The 19,031-nt window shown below is 42.9% G+C and overlaps 1 protein-coding gene across 2 annotated transcripts in view; it reads right to left on the bottom strand.

Annotated features, from left to right (window-relative positions):
* GAK (cyclin G associated kinase) overlaps positions 1-19,031 on the bottom strand; it is a 106,114-nt gene that overhangs the window by 12,263 nt on the left and 74,820 nt on the right. Inside the window, exons 21-24 of one of the 2 annotated variants that reach the window (XM_050944333.1) lie at positions 18,505-18,996; positions 15,936-16,106; positions 4,559-4,696; positions 4,137-4,178 (exon numbers count right to left, since the gene is read on the bottom strand). In XM_050944333.1, coding sequence (XP_050800290.1) covers positions 4,137-4,178; positions 4,559-4,696; positions 15,936-16,106; positions 18,505-18,996 — 843 coding nt within the window. Of the gene's footprint in view, positions 1-4,058; positions 4,179-4,558; positions 4,697-15,935; positions 16,107-18,504; positions 18,997-19,031 lie in introns of both variants that reach the window. The other variant, XM_050944332.1, reaches the window with a different exon arrangement.

Raw genomic sequence — 19,031 nt, 5'->3', positions numbered from 1 at the left:
AGCTGTGCACAGAGGGGCACATTTGCAGCTTGCTTCTGCATCTCTTTGGGTGATTGCCAATGAGAGGGAGGTGACAGAGGTGAAGGAGGAAGCTGATTTTGGTGGCCATACTGAACGGGCATTAGTAATGCTTGGTTTAGTTTTTATAGTAAGGGCGAAGTGCTAGCCCTGATGATGATTCTCTGGGATGATCCTGTAGCACAATAGGGCCATAGAAGTTCCCTAAGCAGCTAGGCAGCAAATTCCCCCCGCATAGACCTAACGCCTCAGGTGATACTGGGCTGGGCTATCTCTATGGTGCCACATCTTCAGGCCGCAGCACAAGAGATGTGGACAAAGCACTTCTACATCCTGCTGTAACTCCCACACTGGACTGTGCAGCACACATTATGGTGTGACATACACCAGTGTAAATCTGGGGTAATGCCAGTGTAGCTGATGGAATCACATTGGTGTAAAACAGATATGGGAGGCCTGAATCAGGCCCAGTAGGACACACTAAAGTGACAAAGCTATTAAGATAAAGGCGTGCATGACATTAACCATACCATACTTGTTTGGCACAGGGTAACCTAATGGGGATGGTATAAAATGAAAAACAAAGTGTTAGTTACATCAAAACTATTGAGATTATCTGGCAAAAATAATTTGCCACTGACATGAAGTAAAGCAAAACAGAAGTGAGTTGGCACTTCTGTGGGATCTAGCGCAGTGGTCCCCAAACTTGATTTCATCTGGCAGGCGCCAGACGAGGAGCCGCTCATCTTCCCAGCACACAAGTGCCTTCTATGTTTCTGATCCTTTGTGCGTCTGGCTGCCTAGGACAATGGCAACGAACCACCAGGCGTAATAGACTGGCACAACAGCTCATTTTCCCACTGAAGCAGAATCACAGCAGAAGCACCTTGAAGTAATCAGGTAAAAGGCTGTGGATCATCAGCAGATGCAAAGACTTCATTGCCAACTGCATGTGGTGTATTGCTGCATGCAGCGCAAGGACCAGGCTCTGATATCATGACCTCTGTGCCTGGCCTCCCCCATCCCTGCAGTTTTGCACTTGCAGTGGAGCAGAGTGAACTGAAATCTGCTCTCAATGGCTAGAGACTGATTCCATCCAGTTGCACTATCACAGTGTAGTTATAACACAGCAGCAGAAGGAAGACCGGGGTGAGGGAGGGAGGCAACAATTGGAGTGGGAGACATGAAGAAAGATCAGAATGAGCCAGCACTTCATGGTTCCATTAATATCTGATTAAATTTAAACGAAAATCATGTTTAAGCTTAAACACATTTGTCTTGGACAAAAGCTTTCTCAGCGTGAACTGCTCTGAAACTGCAGACAGGAAGCTACACATTCGAATAGGAAGGTGTAGAAGCTTCCTTACTGATTCCACCAAGAGTAAGAACTGGACACACAGACTCACACAAAAAATTCAGCAAGAAAGCAGAGTCCACGCTGGAGACTGACAATCCAGAAGAGGAGGAAACCTGATGCCTCACGCTGATTTTAATGCAAGATAGAAAAGACCAGGCTTCCCTGATTAGGTTGGCACATATTTTACTAGGGAGAAGGGGCCAGGGAGTGTACAGACAGACAACGTAGTGGAATGAAAGACCACAGACCATATATACTTTGCTAATTGTATCAGAGGTTTCTTGCTTACCCTTGACTTCCAACCCTCTGCTCCCAGTGCCTGACCACCTCATCTCCTCTCACTCATTCTCCCAACTCCAGCTCCTTTTCATTAGCACTAGGATCCTCACTTCTCAAAAGGCCAATCATTAACCCCAACTGCCTCTCCAACTACCGGCATCTCTCTTTTCCACTGCACCTCCTGAACAAACTGTTTATAATCACTGCTTTGATTTCCTCTCCTCCGATCCATGTAGATTCCCTACAGTGCAGCCTGTGCACTGCCCCCACTTCACTGGATCAGCTCTCACTAGCTCTCCAGTCACCTATTCTTAGCCAAGTCAAAGAACCATCTTCACCCTCCCTGAGCTTTCTGCTGCTTCTGAGACCATCAATCACTTTCTCCTTCCTGGATTTTTACCGACGTGGGCTCTCCATTTCCTGCCTGCATCTGAGGGCTCTTTCAGCATCTTCTGTGGCAAGGAAGAGAAGAAATTGCTTTCACTGTTGGAGTCCTTCAGGGCTCTGTCCTCAGACCCTCTTCTCCCTGAGCAACTTCATCAGCTCACAGCTTCAGCTACCACTTCTACGCTACCACTCAAACATGCTCCCTCACTCCTGTCAACTTCCCTCTGTCTCTTACACAATATCTAAAGGTCTTTCCAAAGCACTGTCCTGGATGCTACCACCAAAACCCAGCGGAGCTACTTCCAAAACATTTGCCACTTCCTGTTATCAGTACCTTTATCTCCCATCACTCAGGCTCAGAAGCACAAGGCCATTTTAATCTTCTCCCCCTTCCTCCCATGCACATCCAAGATAGCACCAAATATCACAACATCTTGCCATTTATTTCATTTCATAAACAGTTCAAAAAAATTGGACCACTCCTTTCTGTCCTATCATCATTGCCTGCCTTGGATTTAATAACCGCCTCCTCTCTGGCCTCCCTCAGCACCGACATCTTTCATCTCAAGTCTGCTTAAAACTCAACAAAAACTTTAAACTTGTCCTTTCCTCCAAAGCCCTGTGCAACGTTGCCCTGAGCAAGTCTCAGATTTTCTCACCCATGCCCCCTTCTGACTATGCCCAAGTACGCCAGTCACACCACTCAATTTGTCTTCTTCTTTTCCAGAACTCTTGCTTTCCTCCAGGCTGCCTCATATGCATGGAAAGATCTCTTGGTCAGTGCTCTAGTCTCTACCCCCTCCCAAAGATCCGCTGCTTTCATAAAGCTCACAAACTAATTCCTTCTCAAATGCTTTCTACATCCCAGATTTAATGGGCAGTAGAAATCTGAATGGGTTTTTTAAATCATTTTGAGATACCACCTCCCCCGAATCGGTCAGTGCATCTTCTCTCTTACACCTGTCTTTTGGCTAAAAAGCTTCTGGGGTAGGGACTATCTATATATTTGAGTCTTGTACAGTTGCAGAGATATGGTCAGTACATAAACCTTAACTCATAACCAAGTAGTTGGTTATTCGTTTTTTTTCTTGATTGAATTTGGTGCAATATGGCATGTGGCTATTGACAAAAGGAAGCGCTAATCCAGGTTTCTCAGGTTTCCTCTTGAACTCAATACTTGCTGCAAAATTATACAAAAATAGTGGAGAGAGAATAGCTACTTTTAACAGTACATACCAAGTCTGTAAAGTTGTGTGTAAATTTACAGATGACATACACTGGGTGCAACTCAGGAAGTCAGACACTGAGATGGCATGTGGCTAAATATTAAAAAATTCTCACTACTAAATAATGATTCATAAAATGATCATAGATATCAGGGTTGGAAGGCCCCTCAGGAGGTCACCTAGTCCAACCCCCTGCTCAGAGCAGGACCAATTCCCAGCTAAATCATCCCAGCCAGGGCTCTGTCAAGCCGGGCCTTAAAAACCTCAACCCTGTAATGAAACTCAGTGAAACACTGATCATGTGTGAGTACTGACAGACAGTTTAACAAGGAAGTTCTTGAAGTACCTGTCTAGAGTTCAACCATAAGCCAGTGGAGAGAGATTACAAGTGGCCATGTCTTCTGTTTCCTTTTTTAAACGTTATCAATATAAAATAAAGAGCGGTTTAACATTTCTACTCACAGCGAAAGCAGTTCCAGAAGTTCTGCATTTCACAGTTATGATGACCCTCATTTTTTGTGGACCAGAAGTAAATAGGAATTGCCATACTAGCTCAGACCAACAATCCCATCGCTGACAGGACAGCATGCATCACAGGAAGGTGCAAGAAACCTCACGGTGGGCAATGTTGGAATAACGTGCTCATTCAGAAACATTTTTCAAACCACTTCAGTTAGAAGTTGAAGCATTAAAGGGTTTATATTGCTTCCAAGCTATGTTTTCAAAACAATTTCTATGTAGTAACGAAGTTCTTAGTTGCTTTGTTCTTTTAAGAAAACATACAAGATTACCTGGAAGACCAGATTTAAGGTTAGCAAGGTCAGCAAAGGGGTCGAAGTTCTGAGATTTTGCTTGGCTGAACGACAAACCTGAAGGCACACTTGTCTGGCTTCCTGTAGTAAGAGCTTGGCCTGTGTCATAAAAACAAATATGAAGTTAAGTACAGGGCACAGATGGCAGAGGATGAAAATATCCATTTTTTTTTAAAAGGTGTTGACAAAAACTGTCTCCCTGATTCACAGCAAATTGCTATCAATATTTTCTATGTAGATTCTTGTCTGAGGCCTCTCCTCCAAAATTCTTGTTATATATGTTACACTGTTAGCTTTTACCATGTCTATAACTTTCAGTACCTTAAAGCCGAGTACTTTAATGTGACTGTATTTAATGAACCACATGAGAGTCGCATATGGTTGTTCTGTTGTTTCGGGTGGCTGAGATGACGGATATTTGGAATGCACGCATTTTCTTTAGCAATAGAAATACACAGTATATTTTTGTTGCACAATACCTTCAAGTGCAGGCTTCTTCAGCTGTTGTGATGCTAGTTTGGTTGTAGCTGGGGAATCTGCCCAAGAATCCCATCCACTTAAAAGATCTGGGTGGCTTGCAGAGGAAGTCATTTTAGGAAGGTCTGGCACCAAATTTCCTAGAAAAAAATTGCAAAAAAAATTGTCAGTAAGAAACCCACAATGTTAATTGCACTTTTTGGCAAGAGAATTCAAGACTGCTATCCAGACTATTTGGCCGGTGTATATTCCCAATATTAGTACCAATTATTAAAATGATGTAGTGTTACTGTGCGTTCTTACACATCTCCTGCATTCCTAGAAGGGTTCTGCCACTGGGGTACTTGAGATGTAGCTTTGATTTCTATTTTCAAACTTTGCTGAGCAGGCCAAAATAAAGGTACCTTCATTCACAGCCGCTGCTGTTAAATTAACACTTTAGCTCTTCCAGACTAAGGGATCATGCAAGGGTCACTGCTTCAGGGTCCTCATCTGTTTTTTTACACTAGAGCAGGTGGCTCCAAGCCAGCAGCACTTTAGGAATGGCGCTCCATGCCACTCAACAGCCCAGGAACTACCAAGCTGGACTGAGGGACACTTGATCTCCTAAAATGGGTTTACATGGGCTATGGGTAGTGCCAGTGAAGCTCCATGTGGGGCAAAGGTTTGTTCATGGGCTCAATACCATAGTGACCCCATAGACAGCTGAAGAGCAGGGCACAGCAAGGTATCTTCTGCTCCATCTTGGGAAAATAATTTTAGGGACAAGTGAATCTTTTACTCTAGGAAGAAAAGGTGGAGAGTGAACCTTCAGGCCCTTCCCCACGTGCATGCAGCAAAAGAAGAGCCTGTCCGGATTCGAAATGCAGAAGGAAATGAGAACAAAGATAGACTGAAAAGGGTTTGAGGGGACCGTCCAATTGACTGCCATTACTCGTGTCCCAACTAGAGTATTAACGTTAACTTAGAGCTACATCATTCTTCTCCACCTCAGTGATTTGTGCATTTCACTCATGGAATAAGCAACTCATACACATAATGCAAAATATCTGGTGTCCTTTCAGAGTCCAAAGTGCTAGATACGTTGGCATTTATTAATAAATAACATTTAGTGCCTCATGTTAGCTTTGAGCGTTCCCTCCAACAGTATGCTGAGAAACTAACACACAGGAATACACCTCTACCCCGATAGAACGCTGTCCTTGGGAGCCAAAAAATCTTACTGCGTTATAGGTGAAACCACGTTATATCGAACTTGCTTTGATCCGCCGGTGTGCGCAGCCTCACCCCCCCAGAGCACTGCTTTACTGCATTATATCTGAATTTATGTTATATTGGGTCACGTTGTATCGGGGCAGAGGTGTAATACACAATTTTGCAATGCATTTGTGCTCTCTCTTTTCTTGACTGCTACAGCAATGGGTGACCAGAGATACAAACTGAAACTGAAAAGTTCTTTGGTGAAGCTGGCATGTAGTTTAGCATCAACCCAGGACAGCTAACAGAACCAGGCACTGTAACACGATCACCATGACTCAGGAAAACATGATGACTTTTCCAATTCTCTCAGCCTTCCAACTCCAAAAAGCCTCACTTTTTGGAGGCTGAGAAAAGACAGCACCATCACCCGGTGTGTGTGGAATACTCTGAAGATCTGGTTTAACAGAATATAATCTGAAGCTCCGTATTTACTAAGTCTCCTTTTCCTAGCCCCTTATGTTCAAATTGTTTAATTAAAAAAATTAAGTCTGTGGCACTTATGGTTGCAAAGAAATCCTTTAAAATAGGAATTGTGCGTAACTGACTTGTTCATCTAAACAGAATGTTAACTCTGGATCCTAATGAGGACACCTTAAAATGTCAGCCCTAAAGTATTATACCATATATTCAGTCTTAGCTACCTCACCACTGATCATTTTATCAGATTCCTCAAGCCAAAGTACTTCTCTGTTGCTGCATGTAACAAAAGACATCGGGATCGAGGACAGCTAGTTTCTGACAAAGGTTAGAAGAGGCAAAGTGAGCTAGGGCATAATATAGCCTCTAAGTGAATAGCCATCATCTCTCTGAAGACACTGAAACTGCTTGTTCAAACTAGTCCCTCCAACGCGTTATTCCAAGTTGCAAACAACAGCAGGAGACGCTCAAGCCTACACTTGTTTGACTTCTAATTATGATCAACTGTTATAGCTCTTCCCTACAATCTAATGAAGTCTGGTGATTATTTACTGCCCATGAAACTTACTCATTCCTTTATTATTGAATTATACGCACCCATCACTGCTCCGACACCGAGTTCACTCCATTTCATTACTGTGGATTATTGTAATGAACACTGACAATACTACTCATTCACCGTTTAATGAGTTTAAAATTGCTTCTCGATTCAAATGCCCCTAGCTGTGCTTGTGTCTTACTCTACACGTCCCTGGTAGCGCTCTGGACATGGTCTCTCGCTAAAGAAGTCGCTCTCCTTTGCACTTGCATGTCAGGTCACTGTACACCAGTCTGTGCTTCTTCTCACTCAGTGGGTTTTGCCTCTTACCTTCCAACACTCACTTAGATTAACAGCACTACAATTATTTTCACAAACCCTAAATTTCTTATTAAAATAAATGTATAAACCTGACCACAAGGGGGGAAAAAAAGCTCAGGGATCCACTTCCGACATGGTACTGAAAAGTTTTCATTCTGGAGGTAAATTTGAGAGATCCCCAGCAGCAACCCACCTCCCCCATTTCTGCTGGGTTTTATGGAGCCTGTGTGACACCAGTTTGCTGCCAAAGGAAATCTGATGACAAATGCTGAACAACAATCTCATCAGTGAATCGAGGAGAAAAATGGACGTTTCTGATTCTGAAAGGACACAAATATTTGGTGCCCTTTCAGAGTCAGAAGTGCTAGATACATTGGCATTTATTAATAAATATTTAGCACCTCATGTTAGCTTTCAGTGTTTGCTCCAACAGTTTGCTGAGAAAGTAAAACAGGAATAATCTACAATTTTGCAATGCATTTGTGCTCTCTATTTTCTTGACTGCTAGGGCACCTGGTGACCAAAGATACGGACTGAAAGGAGGAATTCTAATTCCTCCATCTTCATGTGACACGCAAGCTTGCAATTGTACAATTCTACTCCAGATATCCATTCCTGGTTTGGGGGGAAGGGAGCACCTGAAATCTGAGGATATTTCTGTTTCAGTGACTGTGGATTTTAGAGCATGTCATGCTCTTCACCCTGGCGACAAGCACTGTCCTTGCTGCCAGCCAGCCTTTAAGAAGCTCTCCAGGGACTTGAGGTTTAAGAAAACACTATTCAGTCCTGGGGAGGAGGGGGCAGAGCAGAGTCTTTTTCATCAAGAGTATAATTTAACCAAGGCGTACTTACCTGGGCTGTACTGTAACCATTACGAAAGTATCGGCTATCCATAACAGCCACAAAAGAAGAATACAAAAATCTTATCTCAGCTTATCTATGGAACACCGCAGCGCAATGCTGAGCAACTTCAGCTGATTTTCTGAGTCCATTTGTTATGGCAAAGAAGAAATTTCATACAAAAATGTTTCAGACATTGGGTCATCATTAAACACGTGCAACAGAGCAAATACTACTGGGGGAACTGATTGCAAGTGTGCTTATTACGCTGTAGCACCCATGGAACACTAATTTAGTTTTCATTGACACATCCCAAAAGGGATTTTCTTGCCTAAATATCTATGAGGAGCAGAAACCCGGAGAGCAGAAATAAGTTGAAAAGGGACTTACTGCCCTTCCACCATAAATATCTGGTGTCCATGTTTGCTGTATCGCAGCACTGAGGTTCTGTAATGGAAGTGACAGCAGAAAAACAAAAAAGGTGGCAATTAAGCAGGACGCATAATTAGAGCTCTGTGCAGATACAAAATTAGTATCCACATCCAATCCACAAAAATGGTCCACAGATGGAAAGCGGCTATCCGCAGATTTCTGAACTCTGCACTTATTACAAATAGAGACATTTCTCCTTGCAGATGAACTCAAGAAAAGGCTTTGCACCCATGCAATAAACAAAATCAGGCAGGCTATTTTCCAGCAGTTAGCAATATCCAAACAGTTAAGGCCCATCTTCCACCTATATTAGTGCAAGTGCCATTAGGAATTTCAAGCGACCACAGCTAGGTTAATAGCTTACACAAGGTGCAACTTGAAACAGCCTAATTCACGATATGGTTTGTAAAAGCCATTTTATCCATTGTGCCTTCCCGACACTGGTGACCCAAACACACTATCTGAAATGTGAACCGAACAACAACTTTAGAAACAGAGATGTGGCCTGGACCTTACTGTTTAGGGGATATGGCCAAACAAGGGCCGGGTCAAGATTCAGCCTTCTAACATCCCACCTCCATCTATGAACTACAGAAAAGCTCCTAAATCAGGGGCAGGCAAATTTTTTGGGCTGAGGGCCACATTGGGTTTCCGAAATTGTATGGAGGGCCAGTTAGGGGAGGCTGTGCCTCCCCAAATTGCCAAGTGTAGCCCGGCCCCCGCCCCCTATCCAGCCACCCCTGCTTCTTGCCCCCGACAGCCCCCCTGGAACCCCTGACCCATCCAATCCCCCCATTCCCTGTCCCTTGATGGCCCCCCCCAGGACCCCTGCCCCATCCACCCCTCCCTGTCCTCTGACCACCCCTAGACCCCCACCTGACCCCCCCTCTCATTCCTGTCTGCACCCCTGGGACCCCTGCCCCATCCATCCAACCACTCCTTCTCCTTGACCACCCCCAGGAACCTCTGCCCCTGACTGCCTCATCCAACCCCCCCTCCTTCCTGACTGCCCCCTGCTGCTCCATCCAACCCCCCACTCCTTCCTGACTGTCCTCCCGGGACCCCTGCCCCCATTCAACCCCCTGTCATCCCCCCAACTGCTCTGCCCTCATCCACACCCCTGCCCCCTGACCACCACCCCAAACTCCCCTGCCCTCTATCCAACACTCCCGCCCCCACCCAGCTCCCTGCCCCCTTACCGCGCCACCCAGAGCACCAGGACAGGTAGCCTATAGGGTTAAGCTGGAGCCAGCCATGCAACCGCGCAGCACAGAGCACAGGGTCAGGCCGCAGCTCTGCAGCTGCGCTGCCCGGCAAGAGCTCGCCACTCAGGGCATTGTGCCGGCAGTGCAGTGAGCTGAGGCTGCAGGGGAGAAGGAACAGCAGGGAAGGGGCTGGGGGCTAGCCTCTCAGGGTAGGGGCTCAGGGGCCGGACAGGAGGGTCCCGCAGGCCGGATGTGGCCCGCGGGCCACAGTTTGCCTACTTCTGTCCTAAATGAATATTATTAACTGCATGAAAAGACAACCTCCTAACAGGAAAGACTACCTTTGACTGCCTTCACTGGCATCCTACTGCTTCCTCTCTCATTTTTCTGTAAACACCAGTTTGTATGATCTGTGGGGCAGGGAAGGGTCTAACTAGGTAACTAGTTTTGTGAAATATCTTGTTTATAGCGCAAATTCATTGATTTTTAATACTTCTGCCCATTTGCTTTTTTGCATCCTGCCTACATGACAAAGTGGAACATTGTGGCCCAATTCCCCTACCTGAAGTGAATAAGGGCCTTTAGGCATTGTCTAAACTACACAAATAAACTTATTTTATCATGTTTGTGGCCTAAACGGTTTCTTTTTGCTGGTGCGGACAGAACATCTTGCAACAACGTTAAAATAGCCTCGTGATGGGGTATACAAACCCACACTGGGACAGAACCAGAGAAAAGGGACAATACTGGGCCCAGCTACCCCGCCCCTCCAACCCTGCAGAGCCTACTTCCAACTGGAAGCAGAGTTGAAAAGGGAGCAACCCAGCTCAGCAGTGGGGAGAAGTGCAGAGCTACCCCGGTGGGCTCCTGGAAATGGGATTACAGATGCCTTCCTGAAGCACCAGGACAGTATGCTGAGCCCAGTGAGGCTAACTGTTTGCTTCTGGTCCCAGAAAAGGGAAAAGGAAACCAGAGGGAGCGGTGGTACCATGCGACCCAAGGAGGGTAAAATAGAGGGCTCATTCTCACCACACTCCAGGGATCAATACTGCTGACACTTTGAGGGCCTTGGGTCAGAGCGCGGTAGAGTGGATGGACCTGCTCTCTCCTACTACAACCCTTCCCCAACGATGAGTGGACACTAACCACTAGACCACCTGGCCCACTAAGGACACTACTACAATCCTGTTATGTGTAGGCATATGTATCTATCAGGATTCAAGTGTCAGTATGCCTGCAAGCACTTCTTAAAGACAGCTTCACATCTGCTATTGTATTATAACACCTAACATTGCTGTAAATGAAAAGTCACACATCCAACTTGTATCACAGGGGTAGCTGTGTGACTCTGGATCTGTGAAAAGTGACAAAGAGTCCTGTGGCACCTTATAGACTAACAGACGTTTTGGAGCATGAGCTTTTGTGGGTGAATACCCACTTCATCAGATGCATGCACATTCAACTTGTTTACTCTGACCCTACACAAAGTGCTGCCAATTGCACAAGTTTGTTATTCCCTTGAATATCCAGGTAGTTGGTTTCTCAGCTGTCACAAAAACCCAAATAAAACATTAGCAGGGAGCAGAAAGCCTTACTCGAAGAAGTTCTTCATTTTTATTCTGGATATTATTTAAAGGGCATTCTATTAGAATCTGGAGAGGTTGTTTTGTTTCTTTTTTTTTTAAACTAGTCAACCTAGAATTCAGGTTGACTGTCCCTTCAAAACAATTCCCTAAAATGCTTGGAACATGGCTTTTTCAAAACCAGGATTCATAATTGTGTTCTAACATGGCCATCTCTGTAGTGCAGACAGAACTTTTGTGGCTCCAGATGAGCAGGTTTCCAACAAACTAAACCGAAATAAGTAGGTTTACATTTTTGTTACCAACCAGGCTGGGACAGTGGGTAGTGCAGTACATGTACTTTAGGACTACCGTAATTGTTCAGATTGACAAATTACATGATAGGTGAACTAGCCTAGACCTTCATATGGGCTTGCTCTCAGTGACTGATGAATTCAGGCAACTATCAGAACTCCACCAATCCCTTCATACATCAAACCAACAACTGACAGAACTACCCAGAGGCTGTGAGAGACAGCCTGAGAGTCAGATACAGCGTAGGATTCTAAATCCATGCAAAGACTTTTCCCCCTAAGTCTGCTCTAATTTCCTGCCAAACAATTCCTCTTCTGAGTAACACTTGTTATCTAAGTAGATACTGAAACTTTCTTTGCCATTATTTTTGGTTGCACAAGTGATGATTTATCATCAGACAGCCTTCATATTGACCAGTTACACAGCAGCTCAGCTGAGAATATGCAAATAGGCCATACCATTGTATAAAGAAACAAGTACTGGGATACACCTTTAAGAGAAGAAAAAATTCTTCACTGCTTGGTATTAGTCAACAATCCCTGCACTTCTATATCATCCCTAGTTTCAGATGTGATTAATGAGAACAGGTAACATGTATATTCGGTTTTCCTGCATCATTAAACAACTGCATCTTGCCCTAAAGCATGAAAAATTCCCCTACACACAAAGCTGGCATCTGCTTCAATTTTGCAAAGGGAAAATCATTTTCAAGTAATATCTTGCTTTGACATGAGTCCAGTGTGGGTAGTTTTATACGCCTAGTGAGAGCATAACATGATACTTACCTTGTCTATATTGTAAATCAGCCATAGCTCTCTGCTTGGCCTTTCATTTTAAGTACAAACTAGTGCGGGATCAAATATCGTCAAGCCCAGTTTTGGATACCATTTATATGTGATTAATACTCAGCTTGCAATATGGCACACTACGGAGTAATCTAGTACTACTCCATCAAGTACAAGAGGTTGTACCAAAAAAACCTTTCCATAAAGCAAGCTTCTGAGAAGAAGAAAATGCCCCTGATGTCAACTAGAGGAAAAAACAGAGGTGAGGAAAAAGGTATTACTAGCCCCTGACTATCATCCACACTTTGTAAGCTCACTCTTAACTCTATATAGCTCACACAACCATTTTTCTGGTTCCACATATTTATCCTACCCAGCCTTGTACTTGACTGCAAGGCAAAGCTGAAAAAGTTGCATGACTGACCTTGTGTCAAACCACAGCACTTCCTCTGACATTAAAGGAAATGAAATCCCCACAGTAGCCGTGAGCAGTAGCCGTAGGACCCACAGAGGATTTTGTCCAACATGCCTTATGAAATCTGGCCTCTGTCTTGGTGTGCAGAAACTACCTCTCTTCCACAGGGAACTTCAAGGTTTTAGAAAAATTGTGTGCACCTCGCCTGAGGGAAGGGCCAATGCTAATTGTCACGTTAACCGTCTAGCAGGATCCCTTCCTGACACAGTAAGAACTACTCAACTTAAGAAAATGGAGATCTGTGCCCCTGAAATGCCAGGGCACATATAACCTGACTCTAAATGGGTCCCTTCCCACTGAGCTCCTGTTTCGACATTATTAAATGATGAGTCGGTATTTCACCTTTACAAGCTTTTTAATACAGTCTAGTATTCACACTACACTAATCTCATCAGCAAGGCCCTGCTCTGCTCAGTGCTGTACAAAAGTAAAGTGAGACCTGCACCCTGCCTCAAACACTTACAATCTGATGACAAGGTGCAATAAGTGAACAACAAAAGCGGATGGGGAGTGAAGACAAACGAAGAGTTATATCATGTGGGTCCAAATTAGACTTTAAAAAAATATTTTAAAGAGCCACAGCAAATGGCAGCCACCTGTGCTCCCTTAACATTCGCTGCCACCCCCAGGAGAGAGACACCCAGGCCCACTACTATAGTTGTCTTCATTCATTTGCTTCGCCTTCTAGGTAGGCCACTGCCCAACAGCCCATTTACCTGACATCATCAGCCCTTTATTTAAAAGAGATGCAGACAGTTCCCACAACAATAAGATAAGCCCCTTTAGGGAATCAGCATCTCTGAAATTTCCATTATGTGGAGTTTTAGAAAAGTATCCTTATGCCAGGGTCTCTCATTATTCCTTGGGCAATTCATCATGGACATGTGGCATAGCGTTGGTTTGTTCTAGGTAGGAAATACAGCTGGAGCTCACTTTGCTTTTGCCCATTATGATTAAAAGTATGTGCACAGATATTGGTCGTATTTAGAAAACTCTGAGAGCTATGTCCTTTACAAGGGTGGCTACGTTTCACTATCCTCGTTTTACAGCTATGGAAACCGACAGAGAGGGGTTGTGACTTTTATTTATTTATTTATTTTTAACAGAAGATCAACAGCTCACCCAGGATAGAACTAAGTTCTTCTGAAGGGCAGTCCAGTGCTGTCATAAACAGATAGTTAAGGGTTAATGCCTCTTTTACCTGTAAAGGGTTAAGAAGTTCACCTAGCCTAGCTGACACCTGACTAGAGAACCAATGGGGGAACAAGATGTTTCAAAAGGAAGGAGGGAAGTTTCCTTTGTTTAGTCAGTTTTCAGTTTCAGCCAGAGTGAAAAAGATCAAGGAACCAGCCTCTTATCAGAGTAGTAAGTTTTAGAAAGGGATACATAGGTTTATGTTTATTTTCTTTTGTACTTGTCTTGGCGCAAGTTAAGGGAATTATCAAATTTGGGGATTCTTGTGTGTATTAAGATTTTTGCCCAGGGGAACATCCTGTGTTTTCATGTTATTGTCTGTGAGATTAGCTGATATGCTGTCTCCCAGAGGTTGGTTTTTCTCCCCCCCCTTTCTTTTCTTTAATTAAAAGCCTTCTTTTTAAGAACTTGATTGATTTTTCCTTGTGTTAAGATCCAAGGGGTTGGATCTGGACTCGCCAGGAAATTGGTGGTGGAAAGAAGGGGGGGATGGTTAAATTCTCCTTGTGTTAAGATCCAAGGGATTGGATCTGGACTCGCCAGGAAATTGGTGAAGGAGTCTCTCAAGGCTACCCAGGTAGGGGAAGGTTTTGGGGGGAAAGGGAGTGATCCAGACACTGAGAATTCTGGATGGTGGCAGCGATACCAGATCTAAGCTGGTAATTAAGCTTAGAAGTGTTTGTGCAGGTCCCCACATCTGCACCCTAAAGTTCAGAGTGGGGGTGAGACCTATGACAAGTGCCCTATCCAGGCACTGCCTCCACAGAAAGATGTTCACATACTGATGTGGACTGTACTATATTTTTTATTTGCTCCGTAATTCAGACATGTTTCTAATACAGATTTCAGATTTTACAATTAAATTAAAACCTGAAGGTGTAACTATTATGGCAGATTTACTGCATGACAGTTATATTTCTGAATCACATCTCACTGAATAGTAAAAAAAAAAATTCAATTGAAAACCCACAAAGATTCATTTAGCTTTATTCCAGAAATTGAGAATGTAAAAGGTGACACAGAATTCTTGTGCCTTCAGTTTTAAATAAATATTTTTTAATTTTTACAGTCCAAATCAAGTAACTTGTTTCTGTTTAGTAAAGCAACCATGTAGTCTACAACTTCACTGGATAGTATCTGAGTTCACTGACAAATCTAAACAGATGATTTAATCTTTAAATACTCTTGAGTTACTTCACATACACAGTACTGGAAAACTGAAATTGCTTTTATTGTGTGTGTGTGTGTGTGTGTGTGTGTGTGTGTGTGTGTGTGTGTGTGTGTGTGTGTGTGTGTATTATACACACACACACGTACGTATATTGGTGAGTTGTTATTGAGTAATAGTTTGTATTACTAGCTCTATCCGCATTTATGGAAAATTAATTATTTTATGTATTTATTATAACAACTAACTAGGATATAGTGTTAAAAGGAAACACATGGAGAAAAGGGTTTTACCTATGATAGCCGGAAGAAAACATTGAAACAAATTAGATTAGCTCCAAGTATTATATAATGTTGCCTATAAATATATTTTAACAAAATTACTTCGTACAAGTACTTCCAACTAGCCTCAGTTCTGAAATGTTTAAGGAAACAACATTCTTCTAACAGATCCTAGTCTAGAATCACTTGTATTCCTCTACTTTCCCTTTCCAAGACCTTAAGCATGTAAATCACATTTACATTTAGTAATCTAGGTCATTTAATGAGATTGAAAACACAACACTCGGTGTAACCTCGGTTATACGTTGTCATCTCCCAGAAGAAAATTAAACACAGGATTAGCAAAAGGTTAGCAATCTTGGCAAAATAACTGTACCAAGACTTACTACAGTAGCACTATACAGGAAATACTACCAGCTGGACATGTTCATCTGCGCACCGGGAACATCGAGCTTATTAAAATAGCAGCCACAACAAGAGGATCTGTTAGATGCTAATCAACCTTGACTAAGCTGAGAGAGTAAAGAAGTAAACCCGGGGAAAACCACAGAAACCTTTACCAAAAAATCATGCCAAAAGCACTTACCTAAATGTAAGAAGTCTGAGCTGGAAGAAGGAGGTGGTGCGCTGTGTGTGGAAGGAAATATACTAGATGCAGATGTTGCATTTGGATTAAGAAAGTCTCCAAAGAGATCAGGACCAGACAGAGTCGGCTTCTCGGATCCTGATGACATTGTGAATGGGTCAAACGGATCAGCTAAAGAAAGAGGCAGAAAACAAAATTATCTTGAGGGCAGGCGTTACTGCAAATAAAATCACAGGATAAAACTTACTTACACCCTCTTGGGCAGGGGTAATAAGGTGAGGTCATGGGTGTCAACTGACGAAGGCTTTTGAAGTTTCTCTTCTTTCCGGCAGGAGACAACAATTGGTCCCTGCCCCCAGACACTAGTACTTACATGCTATTAGACACACACAGCATTTCAGCCAATCAAAGCCAGGGAAAACAATTATCCCTTCCAACGTAAATCCTTACTGACACTGTATAAAAATTCAGCCACAACGCTAGTTTTCTCTACACAAGCCATTCCCTCAATCTTGAGTCATTCATTTCAGATCAGCCCACATTTATCCAAAAATTCACATTAGTAGGGAGATCTAAACAGAAGTCAGTGACAAGATAGGAATCCCAGAGCCCCAGTTAAATTGTAACCAAAGTGGGCTGTTAAACTAGCAAAACACCAAAACAGAACAGCCACAGTAAAAGGAAGGCATGACTAAAGGTGATTCATGTTCACCGTGCTGAGACACGACCTGGAGAAGGCAGCACCACAGTGTCCAAGAGGGAGCTACATCAGTGATCGCTGTCAGGGAGAGAACTAATTGGAACAGTATTTATACCCAGCAGGGGATGGCATGAGATGGCCAGCAGGAGGCTTGGCTCAAGCTATGCCCTGTACCAGTTGTCCTCAAGGGTCAATAAACTTCAAGAACTAAGGGACTTCTACCCGTCTGACTCCAAAAAACTAGAATCCAGGAGTGATAACCCGGCCCTGATGTATCTGTAGATAACATGATTATATTGCATATGATGCGGTAAAGCATATTATCCTGAATACTGAATCCGCATGCACATACAGCCTGACTCTGACTTTGGCTTCAGCATGCAGGTACAGAATCACAGACATCGATCTGACTTAAGAAGGTAATATGCAAGTTGAAAAAGCCAGTAGAAACACTAGAACAAAACCTACTATATGATTGTTATTTTCTTTATATAATGTAACAATAGGTTGAGGTGCATTCCTCAGTGCTTTCCCATGGCTAAGTTATTGTACAAGAAGCGCACAGTCAAAGGATAACCTACACTGACTATATCTTTTATGGACTCCTGACAATGAGAGAAAATGCTAGACCTAAATAATTTGATTTATTCAAACAACTCAGCAATAATGAAGCAGTAAATAAATATTTCAGGGATCACATAAGTTATCTAGAATGCAGCAATGTAGCATGTAATTCTAGTCTTCTGTCCAAATCTGATGATTTTTGTTCATTTAAGTCAGACCCCTTAACCAATTCCCAAAGAAAATGATGTCATTGTAACAGGGATATTTTAGAATGACATTTACAGTGATGAAACTGGAAAAAAAAATTGGGTTGAAGGACCATTTAATACTACATTAAGCTTGAAGGAATTCTGCACTCTAGAACTATGAGTGGTTCTAAATCAGGAATAAAACTGATGGGTTCTAGGCTTTTTAGCCCTCTTAAATAAAGGAAGGCGGGACTTGTACTACATAAATCAAAATAATTTGCATGCTCAAGATCAGGCAGTTGGCAAGGTTTGGCTTAATTGTATATTCTCCTTGCATTTTAGTCTTATGTAGGTGCGGATGCAGAATTACGTGAGGATCAAGACCTACCACTGGCCCAGTCCCGTCCACACATTGTCAAAGAATCAGACTAGTAACATCCAGTAGTTCTTTAATGATGTGTTAGTAACACTTCTTGGAGCTCCTGTCTTGTGACAGGGATAAATGACTGTATACAAGTGCAAGACTCAGATAGTAATGATTGAGTTGTCGTCTTTCACTCAAAACTGCTATGAATCTCTGGAAAACATGAGGAAGAAATGGGTAATTAATTGTCCTTTCATGTCTTGGCAATGTAAGTTCTGTGTACTTGGATCCAGAGAGAAACATAAAACAAATCAACACTTTTGCATGCAGGAGAGCACAAGGTTTTGCTTCTGTATGGATTTTTTTTGTTAAATGAAGTGAGATGAATTTGAGTAAAACTCAGCTGAAGCTGTACTTCAAAGTCATGGAAACCGGGAAAAATGCAACACTGCCAATGTCACATTTGGAGTAAAGGTGGCTTTTTCAATGAAGGTTGTAAACTTGAACGATGTGGAAAGCTGCTAAGTGTTATGAAGCAGCAATTCTGTCATAAGAAATAGACAAAGTACATAGTAAAAGGTCTAAGTATTATGTGCCCCTTTCGCAGATTCTCATGACAGACTGCAACGGATCGAAACATGGTAGTAACATAGTATACAAACAGGAAAATAGTAAAGCAGCTAATAATTATTGCCTCATTCAGTTATTCACACTATATCACAAATCCGATGTAGAGAGAATTGAGTTACATACCAGCCGAAGACAATGTTGTGGGTGGAGATGTACTCTGGTTACTAGCTGAAGGCTGAGGTTGACTACTGAAAAAGAAGTCTGCCCCTTCTCCTAAAAGGTCCTCAGTAGACTCTTCTGAAACCTGCGACGTGCTACCCACAAACAAATTGTTCAGTAAGTCTGCGTTACTAGATGAGCTCTTCATCTCTGAGGCAGTTTGAGTTTGCTCTGATGGAACATCGGAGTCTAGTCCCAATAAATCTATGTGGTCTTCCAACTGAGGTTCTTGTAGTTGGGCAGATGGAGTTTCAAAATTAGCTTCAAAGAATATATCTGCATCTTCTTCTGGAGGACTGGGTTTTTCTTTTTCTTCAACTATTTCTGTTCTTCCTTCACTAGGAAATGCAGCAAATTCTTCATCTGATGGGTCACTTTCATCCCTGTCATCAATCAGTCCAGGATGATCATCTTTGGACAAGCGGTTCTCTGCTCCAGTCTCTGGATCTTTTCCTTCTGTTGAATGAATGAAAACAGATTTACCTTTTTAT

Source organism: Gopherus flavomarginatus, chromosome 3 (genome assembly GCF_025201925.1).
Source record: "Gopherus flavomarginatus isolate rGopFla2 chromosome 3, rGopFla2.mat.asm, whole genome shotgun sequence".
NCBI lineage: Eukaryota > Metazoa > Chordata > Testudines > Testudinidae > Gopherus > Gopherus flavomarginatus.
The sequence above is the reverse complement of the archived record's forward strand: the minus strand, read 5'-3'. Positions and strand labels throughout refer to the sequence as shown.